This window comes from Cnephaeus nilssonii (genome assembly GCF_951640355.1).
Source record: "Cnephaeus nilssonii genome assembly, chromosome: 14".
Lineage (NCBI taxonomy): Eukaryota > Metazoa > Chordata > Mammalia > Chiroptera > Vespertilionidae > Cnephaeus > Cnephaeus nilssonii.
Genome location: NC_137085.1, coordinates 21,937,465 through 21,951,483, shown reverse-complemented (window position 1 = coordinate 21,951,483; position 14,019 = coordinate 21,937,465). Strand labels below are relative to the sequence as shown.

Sequence of the window (14,019 nt, the reverse complement as noted above, 5' to 3'; positions counted from 1 at the left end):
CCCAATAATCTGATTATGTAAATTCCTACTTCAACCCCATCCCTTGCAGGACCCAGCCCCGAAGCTCTCCACACTGGGAGACAGGAGGGAGAGGACCCGTTACTCCGAAGAGTCACTGCTAGTGGAAGGGTGCATCAGAATCGTTCCCCACGTTAGAAATTGTGAAACCAGCAATCATACGTAAGACAGTGAGGAAAACAAACGTCAGCTCTGCCAACATAATTGTGCTCCGTTCTCGGTGGCTCTCACCCTCTCTCTCAGTCCCTATCCTGCTGTACACAGATCTTACTTCAGAGCTTACTGTTTCAGTTAGCATCCGATCTTGCTACTCAGTTGCCACAATCCTTTCTTTTTCTTTCTTTTTTTTTTTTAACAGCTGTAGACTATGCCATTAAGAACCTATATCACCTCACAGGTGTTTGGCTAACATGAAAGGTAATATGGGTTCTTGGTGCAAATTCTAACCTGAGCCCTAGCTCCGTGGTCGGCAAACCGCGGCTCAAGAGCCACCTGCGGCTCTTTGGCCCCTTGAGTGTGGCTCTTCCACAAACTACCACGGCCTGGGCGAGTCTATTTGTAACAAGTGGCGTTGGAAGAAGTTTAAGTTTACAAAATTTGGCTCTCAAAGGAAATTTCAATCGTTGTACTCTTGGTATTCGGCTCTGTTGACTGAGTTTGCCGACCACTGGCCTCGCTGCACTGTGATACAGTAGGCAGGTGCGAAAGCACGGGCACCTCGAGGCAGCGGTGCCCTCCACGGCACAGAGAAGGCAGAGGCAGGAAGAGGACGGCTCGGCGATGTTTGCTGCACATAGTAGGTTATAAAGGCCCTTTTGTGCCGGTGGACAAAGTGACCCGTTAAATCTCTCCCACCTCCCCTCCAATTCATTCTTTGCCACCAGAATGAGCTCTGTAGCCCGTGTAAACCTAAACATACGACTCCCGTGTTCGAGGCACACAGTTGCCTCCACATGGCCTGCCCTCTCCCCCACTCCTACACGTGTACTTCCTGGTTAGCCTTCCCCACCCGGCCTTGGGTTCTGTGCCTCCCCCAGCACCTACCTGGTGCCCATTTCCCACCTTCTAAATCACACTCTGGGTATTTGGGACCTCTGGATTTCTGCTCAAATGGCCCTGCTTTTGTTTTGAGAGCCTGCACAGGGCTCTTCCTGAGATCTGAGTGAGCTGGGAGCCCACATCACATACACAGGGCCTCTTAGAGAACTGGGGGGGAGGAAAAAATGGGGTTGGGGATGGGTCAGGTATCTGCATTTGTACCCTTGTCCCGAGTCCCACAAATGTCAGGCAGAGTCAGCCCTGCCGCAAGGCCTCGCTTAAATGCCACCCCTCCCACAAGCCATTTCTGATCCTCCAGCTATTTATCTTTTGTCGTTGACACCCCTAAAGTGCTAAATTCATTGCCTGCTTGGTTTTCCTCACTTAATGCGCACACGCCTATCATTGTCCCCATTTTAGAGATGAGGAAACGGAGGCAGGGCGAAATCACATAATTTGCCTGGGATCACACAAGTGGGTAGATCAGGGGTTTCAACCCGGATATGCAACTCCAGAGTCCTTTGTTCTTATCTATTAAACTGTGATGTATTTGTGCATTTATTGTGTCAAATCCTATGCTGGGTCATTCAGAGAGGGCGGTGGCTAGAAATTCATTACTAATCCATTGCATTAATCAATCAACATTTGATGAATGTCTTTTCACTAGGGCTGGGCAGGAGACAGCAAGATAAATACGTATAATATTACTAAATGAAAGTAAGTGATAAGCAGAAGAATATAGCAGGGCAGGAGGATGAAGAGTACCTGTGGGTGTGAAGGTGCCATTTCAGATATTGCTGTCAGAGAGGAAACTCCCCTGAGAAGGTGACATGGGAGCAAAGACCTGAGGAATGACAACTCCTTGAGCGCAGGAATTTGTTTTGTTTGAAGCTGTGTTCCCACTGCCCAGGACAGGCACTGGCCCGCGGTCGGCACTCCATAGTAATTTGTTGGATGAATGAAAGGAAGCGTTGGAGGACTATGTGGATACCGTGGGGGAGAATGTTGTAGGCAGAGAAAACAGTACGAAGGCCCTGAGGCAGGGGGGTTATGTGGTGTGTTCCTCAAACAACAGAGGTCAGAGGGGCTAGAGCTGAGTAAACACAGGAGAGAAGGAACAGAGAGGTCAGGGAAAGGCTGTCTTCAGAGCCACTGATAAGACCTGAGTTTGAGTCTCAGTGAAATGTAGAGACACCCAAGGGTTTGAGCAGAGAAGTGATGGAATCCAATTTGAGTTTTCATAGCATCATTCCGGATGATGCTGGACAACAGACTGAAAGAAGCAAGTGCAGCCCTTACCGGTTTGGCTCAGTGGATAGAGCCTCGGCCTGCGGACTGAAAGGTCCCAGGTTCGATTCGGGTCAAGGGCATGTACCTTGGTTGCGGGCACATCCCCAGTAGGAGGTGTGTAGGAGGCAGCTGATCCATGTTTCTCTCTCATCGATGTTTCTAACTCTCTATTCCTCTCCCTTCCTCTCTGTAAAAAATCAATAAAATATATTTAAAAAAAAAAAAAACAAGAAGAAGAAGCAAGTGCAGAGGCAGAAAGGCCACGGTGATCGCCAAGTCCTGTGCTGGGCACTGGAAACTAGCGAATATGCCTGGGAATCCGTGCAGTGCCGTGATTGACTTCCTGGTGCTCCTTACTCTCTTTTGGTGCTCAGTAAAAAACGCCAATTTCAGCTCCCATCCCCGAACACCTGGTCTGGTGAGTCTGGATTGTGCTGGTTAAGATCTGCCTCCCCTCACCCCTTGAAGTGGTTTTGGGAGCGCAGCGGGAGCCTGGCTGGAACTTCAATAGTTCACATCTGATGCATTAACCACGGGCACGCACTTCCCGGGGCGGTGGCCGTTGGAGACGGTGGGTGAGCTGCACGCAGGGCCTCTAGCTGCGGCCCAGGTGAGCGGCAGGACCCCTCCTGCCCCTGAGCTTACACAGAGCGGGGTTCTCCTTCCGCCTCTACCCCCTTTCCAGGGCACAGGCAGGGCTGGTCCTGGGAAGCGGGGGCACGGGGAGTGGGGCGGGGCCGGCGGGATCCCCGGGAGGGCAGGGCCCCGTGGGCCTCGCCAACAAAGGGAGGGGTCCTATAAAGGCGGCGGCGGGCGGGCGTCCAGGCGAGGGCGCACACGGCCAGCGACGGCGCGCGCTGCTGGCTCTTGGCGAAGAGGTGCGTGGACTCCGGGTGCAGGGGTGGTGGGCGCGGGGGGCGGGGGGTTAGTGGGCGCCGCTGGGGCGGGGCTCGTGGGCCAGCGGGTCTCCGCAGCCCCGGAGTCCGGTCCCAGCCGCACTCGTCCGGAGGGCAGGAGTGTGGAGGCGACTTGGTAGCAGCCACCAAGTCAACTCGGTGAGAAGACCTGGGGCTTTGGGCCGGGCCGGGCCGGGCCGGGCCGGGCCGGGGGCGCCGCTCCGGGGAGCCGGAGGCCGGGGACAGACACCCCAGAGCACCCAGATAGCTCATGTGCAGAGGTGAGGGCTCCGGACTCCTGGCAGGTGCGGAACTTTAGCAGCAGAGGCTTTCCTGGACGCCTGAGGCCCTGGCTCACCAGGCAGGGCTGCGGGAGCCAAGGTTATCCAAAGAAAACGGGGAGGGCTGGCAGGTGCAGGGCGCGGGCCGCAGGCTGGGCGGGGTAAGCGCTGAGTGACGGGTGGTGAGCGCACCTTGGAACAGGTGGCTCTCCCAGTGCCCCCCTAAGGCTGGCATTCACAGTCAATGAGCTTATTTAGAACATCAACATGCAGAGTTGTCTAAGGAGAACAGGAACCTGCGTAATCATATGTATTCTGATTTTTATATTGCGTATAAAGGATATAAATAGTGTAAATGTACACAGCAAACTGGCGACTGCTGTGGAATGCGATTAGATAGGTAGGTAGGGAGGGAGACTGCCGTTTTTTAATCTTTAAAAAAAAATTGTTTTTTGCTTTATGAACTGGTGTACTGCTTGATCATTTTCCTTAAACGAGCATAGATTACTTCTACAAACATTTCCAAAGGCAAAGCTGTGCCTGGTGTTGGAGGTTGGGCATTTCCCACGAAGGCAACTCAGTCTGTAGACCACCCTTCGTCTCCGGCTCTCCGGAGAGTGCTTTCACTTACTGTCAGGAGAAAGATAAAAGAAGAGGCAGGTACAGGACCAGGGGCCAGGAGGAGAAACGTCAAGTCTCAGGGAAGAGGAGCCGTAAGGGTGGGAATGCCTGGACAGGCCGCCGTGGGCGTGCTGGCCCGGTGCCTGGGTCGCAGGTTTTCTAGTTGACCTGGGCTGTGTGTGTGTCCCGGAACCACCAGCACGAAAAAGCAGCAGCTACGATTTGGGACATTAGTCACCTTCTCTGCGGGCATGGTTGTCATTCATTTCTCTGGTGACCTGCTACCGCCAGTGGTGACCATATAAACACAGGTTTGTTTCCTATGACCTTCCTCCTGCCCAGGCATTCCTGGGGTCCATTCAGGGGTGTGTAGATAGAATTCGGGGGTTCTATATATTTAGTTGGGGAAAAGTTACGTCTTTATGGCCACTAACCTTTCATCCAAATGTAACCTCTCCTTTGTTGATGCTTGGGGGCAGTAAACTGCAGTGGTATTAAAAGTACTGGCGACTTTGTCACCAGTAGAAATCATAGATATTTCCATGTTACAGACGTTGCACATCTTTTGAAAAAAATCATTTACATATCACTATGTATCAATTATGCTAATAAATCTAATGTGTTATGAAGCAAAGCACATGCGTTATTATATATAAATTTAAAATTATTTTAATAACTGTTAAGCATAATTGGTTATTTGATGGGTCGATGTATTTTAAGTGATGCACTTAAAATCATTATTCTGAGAAGAGAACCAAAGGCTTTTTACTTTATGTATTGAAAACCATTGTTCTGAGACGGCTTCCTCAGACTGCCAGAAGGTTCCATGGCACAAAAAAAGGTTATGCACCCTGACCCAGCAGGAGTCAGTGGTGACACAAATGCATAAACACCCAGGCTTGGGACACAGGCTCTGCCACTGATTCCCTGTGTGACCTGGGACAAAATTCTTCACCCCTGTTTTCACATCTACCAGATATGTTGTTTTTTTTTCTACCAGATGTTTTATGATTCTGTGGCATCTGGCGTATTTTTTTAAGCTGTTAACTTACTCTGAAATCAAGATTAGGAGCAGTCAGTCCTCACAATTAGAAAAAGACTAAATAAAATTTAAAAAATTGTTAATGAAATGTATTGGGGTGGCATTGGTTTCACGTGTACAGTTCTATGACACATCATCTGTATATTGCACTGTGTGTTTGCCACCCCAATCGGGGCTTTGGTAACTTTCCAGTGACCTCCGCTTTGAGTTTCTCCAGCTTGTTAGATCGTTGGTTTGTATTTCCCCCTGTGGAGAGGGAGGGGGGCACACTTGAGGATAAATCCACACGTAATTATGCAGCACCTCCTGGGAGGGCAGGCCTCCTTTCAGAAGCTTGTCTTCCTCTGTCTGCCTCCAGCACAATAGAATGGAGCCTCTTAGAAGAGAACACCAGTTAGTTTATCCGGCCTAATCTTTTTCTTGCCACTTTGAAAAGAATCCCCATGGGCCTGAGTTGACTCAGTGAATGAGCTAAACCCTCTTTTGACAAGAGAAGCTTGAAAATAACTTTGTTCCCATAGTCCTGGCTAAGCAGCCAGCCTCGCCAGGAGAGAACATGACAGTTTTCTTTCGATCTTAAAATCCTCCTGATTTGGTTCAAGCTTTCAGTTTTAGGTACAGTTGGACACAGTTCTGACAACACTCATATTTTTCATTGTAGAACCAACGGCCAGGTAATTGAGAACTGGCTTAGGTTAGATCATTGGCAGTAAGTGGGTGTCGTGGTATTTCAGAACAGAAAGTGGCCTCGCGGGTCGGCTGGTCCACCCCTTTAGTTGGAAGGATACGTGGGCTGCCCGGAAGCCCCCCCGAAGGCCGGGTTTGGTGCTGTTTCTCTGTTCCAGCAGTCCTGTGCCTCCCTCTCCATGTCACACAGGCCGTGGCTGGCTCCTCCGTGTCCAGCTGCCAGCACAGTATCTGGCACGTAGTGTTGGTGACTGCTGATGCCAAAGCTTGGAGGGCATAGGATTGTAACTGGACCATGGGCCCAAATGGGAGTGTCTCTGCAGAGCGAGGACATGGACCTAAGTGGCTGGTGGAGGGAGCCTGAAGCCTGCCATGCGCTGCCGGGGTTTCGCTCACCACCGGGTTCCCGGCACAGCACGGCACTCTCCAACCCGGACAGAGCAGGAAAGGCAACCAGAACCTGGCTGGGACCTGTCCCGGGGGCGTACAGATGATCGACACGTGCCAGGCTCTGGAGTAATGACACTTCTCATCTGTGTAGGGAAGAGAGCCCTCGTGTTTATTAAGGGCCTATGTGCTGGGCACATGGTGTCTCATTGATATCCTTATATACTTCATAGGGGATCTCACTTAGTTCTCACAAGAAACTGAGGATGGCTTTATTTCCGTTTTCTAGAAAAGAAAACTGAGTCTTAAAGAAGTTAACGGATTTTTTCAGAGTCATATAACTGGGGAATTGGGAGCCTAGGAGATTGAGAGCTGAGATTCAAAGCCAGATCTTTCTACATTAAAACCCATAAACTTTCTTAGTTTTTTTCTATTGTGAGGCAAATAATATATGAATACTTTATTATAAAAATGTAAAATAATGCCAAAGTATACAGAATAAAACCCACAAGTCTCCTTTTTCTATCTCCCCCCAACCCACTCTCCCTTTCCCCCGCCCCCCCCCCCCCCCCCCCCGCCCCCGAGGAAGCCCTATTGACGGTTTGGCCTGAATCCTTCCAGGTATTTGCCTCTGTATCTACACACACACACACACACATATCCATACACTCCTATAGAGTGAAATAAACAAATACATAAATAAAGCTATTGCAGCTTCTTCATTAGGAAAAAATAAATTACAATGAACATTTTCTTTCCTCTGTTTTATTGGTAGGGATCATTGTAATCATTTATCATTTATTGAGCACTTATTATGTGCCAGACATTGCACTAAGGTATCATTTTATGTGGCCTCACCGTTGTCCTTCACTTCTGAGGCATGTGAAGCACAGAGAGGTTAAGAGATTGCTCAGGGTCACACAGCTAGGAGGTGTAGAGGCAGTAGCCAAACCAGGGTCTGGCTCTGGAGCCTATGCTTTTAACCATCACTTGGATGCCTCCACTGCTGTCTGACTCCTACAGAGTCAGGGCTTGGTGGTATCCGAGTGCCTGTCCCAATGAACTGGGATCATCCTCATTTGGTTCCTATGGAAGCGTACTGAATAGCGGGATAACTTCTGGAACATGTCTCCCTCCCTAGGCCAACCCCAGCAATGTCTACAACACGCTTACCACAACAGTGCTGCTTACATGTGAACGTAGCATGTGTTAAAACACAGAAACAGTGCCTGGCACAAGGCAAGTGCTCTGCTTGCTCTTACTTTTCCTTACTGTGTAGTTCACAGGTTGCCTTCATATGCGGTATTTCATTTATTCCCTACAACAACCCTGTGCGGAGAGAATGGTACCGTTAACCTATCTGATAGCGGAGGAACTGAGGCCCGTGAACTGACAGGGAGCGCCCCAGGGCTGGTTAGCGTTTGGTGCTGTGACTCGAACACCACCTGTGAGGGAAAGGGTGGCGTTTCCCTTCTGTTTTGTCCTGCTGTGCCTTCCTCTACGATGGCAGGTACCTGGTATGTGAATACACTGCTTCCTTATTAAGCATAGTGTTGTAAGGCATCAGTGTTCCGATTTGGAGAGAAGAGCATTGGTTCTCAACGTTGACCCCACACTGAGTTCACATGGAAGTACGTGGCTTGGTTCTCACAGGGAGGAAGACCTTGTGGCGCATTTGCATTGACTGCAGTTAGCCCACAGCCTTCAGCTGCAGGTCCTCGCTCTATATTTTGAATTTAATTAAAAAAGGTCCCGCCACTTGCGTCTATAGACGCTTATGGCATACAACTGGTTAAGGATTAAAATAAAAGGACAAAGAGATTACAGCGGGCTTGGTTACAGAAGAACAAGATGTCACCCTCAAGAATCATTCAAGACCCCACAAGTCATTTTACCGATAAACATTTATTATTTTGTTGTATGTCGTCATCAACACTTTTATAGCAATGACTGTGTCAGGCACTGTTATAAGTGGTTTACAAATATGTCATTCTCCTAAGAGCCTTTGTTTACCACCGAGAGCTGAAGGACTTCAGTGAGGAGAGGGCATGGGGGGCTCTGGGATGGAGTGGATGGCTTCATAGAAAGGGAGGATTTGAGCTGCTCTTTAAAGAATGTGTAGAAAGGAGAGTGAGAAGGGAAATCAAAGCACAGAGAAAGGCAGGCGTGGAGGAGCGGAGGTGGAGTATTGGTTACTCTCTGTGGGAACAGCACTGGCCAGCTGATGGCAGTGAGCCAAGAGCACCCAACTGCTGAGGTCTGGGCTTTGGCCTGTTTGCTGATGCATCAAAACCTTCCCGCTGATGCCTGTCAATCCAAACCCCGTGAAAAGAGGGGTCATGTGTCTGAGAGTTAAAAGTGGCACAGTACTTTTTGGCCGTATGTGAGGAGAATCACTCCCTCTGGGTTGGAGAGGTCACGAAATGGAGCCTGTGGGAGGCCCGCATACCTTCTCCAGCATCCATGCCAAATCATCACCCCCATATGCTCCTGGCCTTTCTTCTTTGTCACCCTAAATACCCCCACTTCTGTTCTTCATACAACAGGCTTTCAAGACTCCTCAGCACCCTGTTCACCCTCCTCTAAATGTGGTCCACTCTGGATACTTTAGTTCTTACGCTGTGGGGTCCAATCCTCCAGGGGAGGTCTGCCCGCTAAGAGCAGAGATGTATTCTATTTTCATCATTCCAAATGTTGTGTTATTCATGAAACCTAGGATCACAGCTTTTTTTTTTTTTAAAAAAAAGAATCCATATTTAACTCCCTATTGACTACATATATATTTTATTATTCAATCCTATGCATGTACTACTCAGTTCTATGTTGTGCCTGGCTCCAAAAAGTTAGGAAGAGTTCATTATAAAAGAAGCAATGGGGGTATTAGGATAAAAATAACCTTGTCACTGGAGGGGGGTATTGGGATAAAATAACCTTTAAAACAGCCAGGGAGAAAAAGGCTAAAAGGTGTTATTCTTTTTGTTTGTCTTTTTTTTAAGGGTGTTGTTCTTATCCTGCCCTCTCTTCTGCCACGTTTTCTTTCCTTCTCAAAAGAAGGATTCAAAAAAACCTGACAATGAGGAAATGAATTTCCTAAAATCTGGGTCAAGAAGATCAAACACCTCAAGTTTTTTGGCAGGACACGTGCTACCCACCAGGCCTCTTACGAGGTATTGGCCCTCAGGCCCTCTCTCTTTCCCTGGCCAGGAGCTCAGACATGACGGGGAAGATCTTCACAAACACCAAGGAGCGGTGGAGGCAGCAGAATGTGAACAGCGCCTTCGCCAGGCTGAGGAAGCTCATCCCCACTCACCCTCCAGACAAGAAGCTGAGCAAGAATGAAACGCTTCGCCTGGCAATGAGGTATATCAACTTCTTGGTCAAGGTCTTGGGGGAGCAAAGCCTGCAGCAAACGGGAGTGGCAGCCCCAGGAAACATTCTGGGACTCTTCCCCCCAGGACCCCACCTGCCCGACAGGACTCTGCTCAGTGACTACCAGGTTCCTTCACCTGGCCCAAGCCACCACGGCCCTTAGTGCGACTCGGACTCTCATCACCCAGGGAGACACTTGTCCGGCAGTCACTGGCCATCGACAGCCTTTTGCATGTTACAGAGTCACCTTGATGAAGAATTTGTGAGGCAGGAATTTAAGCGTCACAGGAGGTGGCTCAGAGACAGCTGCCAGGAGCCGACAGGAGGCCATGAGGAATGGCTTTGGAATGCGGCCTGTTTCTGTCCATTTCATATGTCCAACATCTACAGAAGATGTTGTTTGAAGAAAAAACAATCACTCAATATGTTTTCAGTTATAAGCAAGATGAGTAGAAATGCACATTTCAGATGAGTAAAAAATGCTCCCCTCAGAACTTTTTTTAAATAATATATTTCTTTATTGATTTCAGAGAGGAAGGAAGCATGTGCCCTTGGCTGGAATCGAACCTGGGACCGTTCAGTCTGCAGGCTGACGCTCTACCCACTGAGCCAAGTGGGCTAGAGCTCCCTCAGAACATTTTTAAAAATATATTTTTTATTGATTTTAGAGGAGAAGGGAGAAGGAGAGAAAGATAGAAACATCAATGATGAGAGAAAATCATTGATCGGCTGCCTCCTGCACGCTCCCTACTGGGGATCGAGCCCGCAACCCAGGCATGTGCCCTTGACCGGAATCAAACCTGGGACCCTTCAGTCTGCAGGCCAATGCTCTATCCACTGAGCCAAACCAGCTAGGGCCCTCAGAACATATTTTAAAGTTTCTTTTGAAAAATGTAGCATGTTTGATCAAGGAGGAACAAAACAAGTCTCAGGTTGGCTCTTGCAGGAAAAAATTCCTGGAGGCTTGTGGGAAAATCTGTGGAGAAAAGACCCTCCTAACATGGGGAGATTACAGGAATGCAACAGATACCTATGAAAGAGCTCTGCATTCTTTATCTCTACAGAAATGGGAGGTGTTACCTGCCATGAGCCATTCCCATATATGTTATCTCCAAAGCCAAATGGTGGGTTATATCTGTGAGAGGCAAGGACTTGATCACTTATGAATTAGAGTTCCTAGTTTTCTTATGAAAAACTGCTGAAATAGGCTCTCTAACCCCTCAGTTTCACATGTCAGGTATTAATACTTCTAATTCAGCCTGCATTCCTACTGATTTAAGACCTGTAAAATTCAAATATAATTATGAAAATCCAAACATTACCATTTAACGACTCATTTAACAGAGAGCTTAGTTTAAACAAAAGATTTAGAGCAGACAATAGGACTGTAATACCAGACTCTAATGAATTAATGAATTTGGAATTTGTCTTCCCTTCTATGGAGCATTAGCTCAGTCTTATGTTGGGAGGGGTGGTACCCACAGGCCAATGGAACAGTGTGGATTTGGCATAACTCACCACTACGTGCCACCCTGATGATGCTTGGATTCAGAGATGAATCCCATAGCTGAGCCCAGAATACAAATGATGTCATTTGATTGTCTCTGGGACATTTTATTTCCCCAAAGTTCTTGATGGTACATTGGTTTTAAAACCTTCTGAACCACCAGTAGGAAATTGATGGATTTGCAATTATGGATTTCCAGTGATACACAACAGCGGAGTTAACATTTCCTGCCATTCTGGAAAGAAGATATTTGATTTGTGAAAGGTTGAAATGAGCCCCTTTGGTTTGGTAATCAGAAGAAAATTGGATGAGGCCCCCTCAAAATCTCATTCCCCAAATTAGCAAGGCCGTTATGTCAATAAACTCTATGCAGCATTCACACTCATAGCACATTCTGTTTGTGAAGCAATGCATTTCCTTCTGAGTCCTTTCTTTAAACTGCACTCAGTAAACTTCCCCATGGACCCAGAATAGTCGGAGAAACACATGGGCATTTTTCACAAGCGTGGGGGGACTTAAGTGTGCCCCCACACTACCAATGCTTTGCTGATAGTTGTCAATTGAGCAACATTACTTATTCCCATCTGGCATTAAATCAAAATCACACTTTGACAGTATTTTTATATTAGCTTCATTTTACCATGTTGCCGAGTCTGCATGGAGGCCTGACTACGGGATTTAATGCTCTTCTCAGAGTGAGTGCACCTTTTTGCTGTTGGGGCCACATCTGTGTGCAGAGGGCCTTTGCTCCTAAAAAGCTCTGGGGAGATTGAATGATCATTTAACTATATGGGGCAGGGCAGGGGGGGGGGGGGGGCGGCGGCTTGTTTAATGAAACCCTGCAGGAAATCCCCTTGGTAGAATGAATACACATTTGAAACATGACTTTATGTAATTCACCTCTTAGATTATTTCTTTTGCAAGCTTGGATTTTGGTATATCAAGTTGTGTTACGTTAAAATGACTGTCAGACCTAAACCTTGGCAAGGTAGCCGTAAGACGGGAGGCTAATTAAAAAATCACTCTATCGTCTTCCTTGGTGTCCGGTACTTAGGGCTTGGTGATTGCAATAGTAAGATTTTATAGCTCGAACGTATTGTAGTTCACTGTCATTTGATTGTCTCTGGGACATTTTATTTCCGCAAAGTTCTTGATGGTACATTGGTTTTAAAACCTTCTGAACCACCAGTAGGAAATTGATGGTACATCTTCTTATGGATCATTTGAACCCAACAGAAGAGTTTAGACAGATTATATCATCTATGCTACTCTGTTACTTGAAAACAAGTGTTTGGTCTGCTCCAGACACCACTGGAAACTTCTGGAAACTAGGTATAAACAAGTTCATTTCTTTATATAGGTCATTAAGTTGGCTAATTTTACTCCTCATGTGACAGAGGAGAAAACAGGTCCAGAGCATTTCAAAGTGACTTTGCAAAGGTCACATGGACAGTTAATGGAAACCCAGTGCGTGCCAGTCTCCTGATCCAGCACCCAGCCTTTCTACAGCCTTGTTTGGTCACTAAGTATTTTAGGATTGAAAACGGACCAGCACCTTATGATTAGGCTCTTCTCCTTTTAATAGTGCTCTGTAATCTCCTTCTATGCCTTTTTATTGACATTGCATTATTGTGCTTTATAGAATGTGATTAGAAGTATCAGCCAAAGATTTTATCTGTTGTTTTGTGATATTTTTACCATTGATTCTAATTTACTATTTAACTATTAACTTATTGAAAATAAATTAAGAAAAGAAAGTGCTCTTTTTTTCTTTTTCTTTTTAAAAAGAATTTTATAATTAACTAAGCTCATCCGCCCATTCCATCCATCCTCACAGCCAATCTTCTGGCTTTGAACCACCCCCACCCCCATAGTCTTTAGTCAAGAAAAAAAATGCTGTTCCCCAGCAAACCAGGCCCTCTGCAGCCTGACCCCATTGTACCCTTCCCTTTACCTTCTACAGTCCCCGAAATGTATTGTACATGCTAATGAAACCATTTCACTTGATGGTCCCCAAACACCCGCCCCCCCCCCACGACTTTCCTCTTGCATGAACGTCCCATTCTCACTTGTTTTACTCACCCCCATCTGCACCAAATTCCACTTGCTAAAATTTTTCATGGCTGACCTGAAATACCACTCCTTCAGGAGGCTTGACTCATCTTAAACATCATCTCTTACACAAAGTCCTCCTAGATTTCCACCGCTCCGTCTAATCTCCCCTTTCTTAGAATCCCCTTATGTGCTTCATGGCCCTTATTTCCTCTGCCTTGTGTTTCAGGTACCTGTGCATAGTCTGCCCCCTGCTCCCAGCTAAGGTCTCCTTGACACTGTGACAGCTTCTCTCTAACATCTAACCCATAAGACAGCCCTGTAAGTGACCTCGCTTTCAGAATGAGGAAGCTATGTCAGGACTGGCTCTGTTAAGTATCTTCCTCTAGCTTCCCCTAAAAACATGGTTGGCAAACTGCGGCTCGCGAGCCACATGTGGCTCTTTGGCCCCTTGAGTGTGGCTCTTCCACAAAATACCACGGCCTGGGGAGTCTATTTTGAAGAAGTGGTGTTAGAAGAAGTTTAAGTTTTAAAAATTTGGCTCTCCAAAGACATTTCAATTGTTGTACTGTTGATATTTGGCTCTGTTGACTAATGAGTTTGCCGACCACTACCCTAAAAAATGACATTGACATGAAACTTGGGCAGGCCGAATGTTACTGAGAAACCCAAAGTCTAAATCTCTTCTTTAAGGTTTGTTTCCCATAATATCCATTCAGCATGGCCCTTGCAGCACCTGCCTCATGAGGTTTCGTCACCCAAGCATGGCTTGAGATGACCAAACTATGTACAAGTTACGCACAACAGGCTTTGTCCTTAAAAAGGCAAAGG

At 47.2% G+C, this 14,019-nt stretch overlaps 1 protein-coding gene across 1 annotated transcript; it reads left to right on the top strand.

Moving 5' to 3' along the window:
* Positions 1-3,170: 3,170 nt before the first annotated feature.
* TAL2 (TAL bHLH transcription factor 2) lies at positions 3,171-9,792 on the top strand (the record flags this gene model as incomplete). Its single annotated transcript, XM_079791193.1, has 2 exons — positions 3,171-3,224; positions 9,312-9,792. Exon 2 carries the CDS (start codon positions 9,475-9,477, stop codon positions 9,790-9,792), a length of 318 nt encoding a protein of 105 aa, XP_079647319.1. The 5' UTR covers positions 3,171-3,224; positions 9,312-9,474.
* Positions 9,793-14,019: the final 4,227 nt, after the last annotated feature.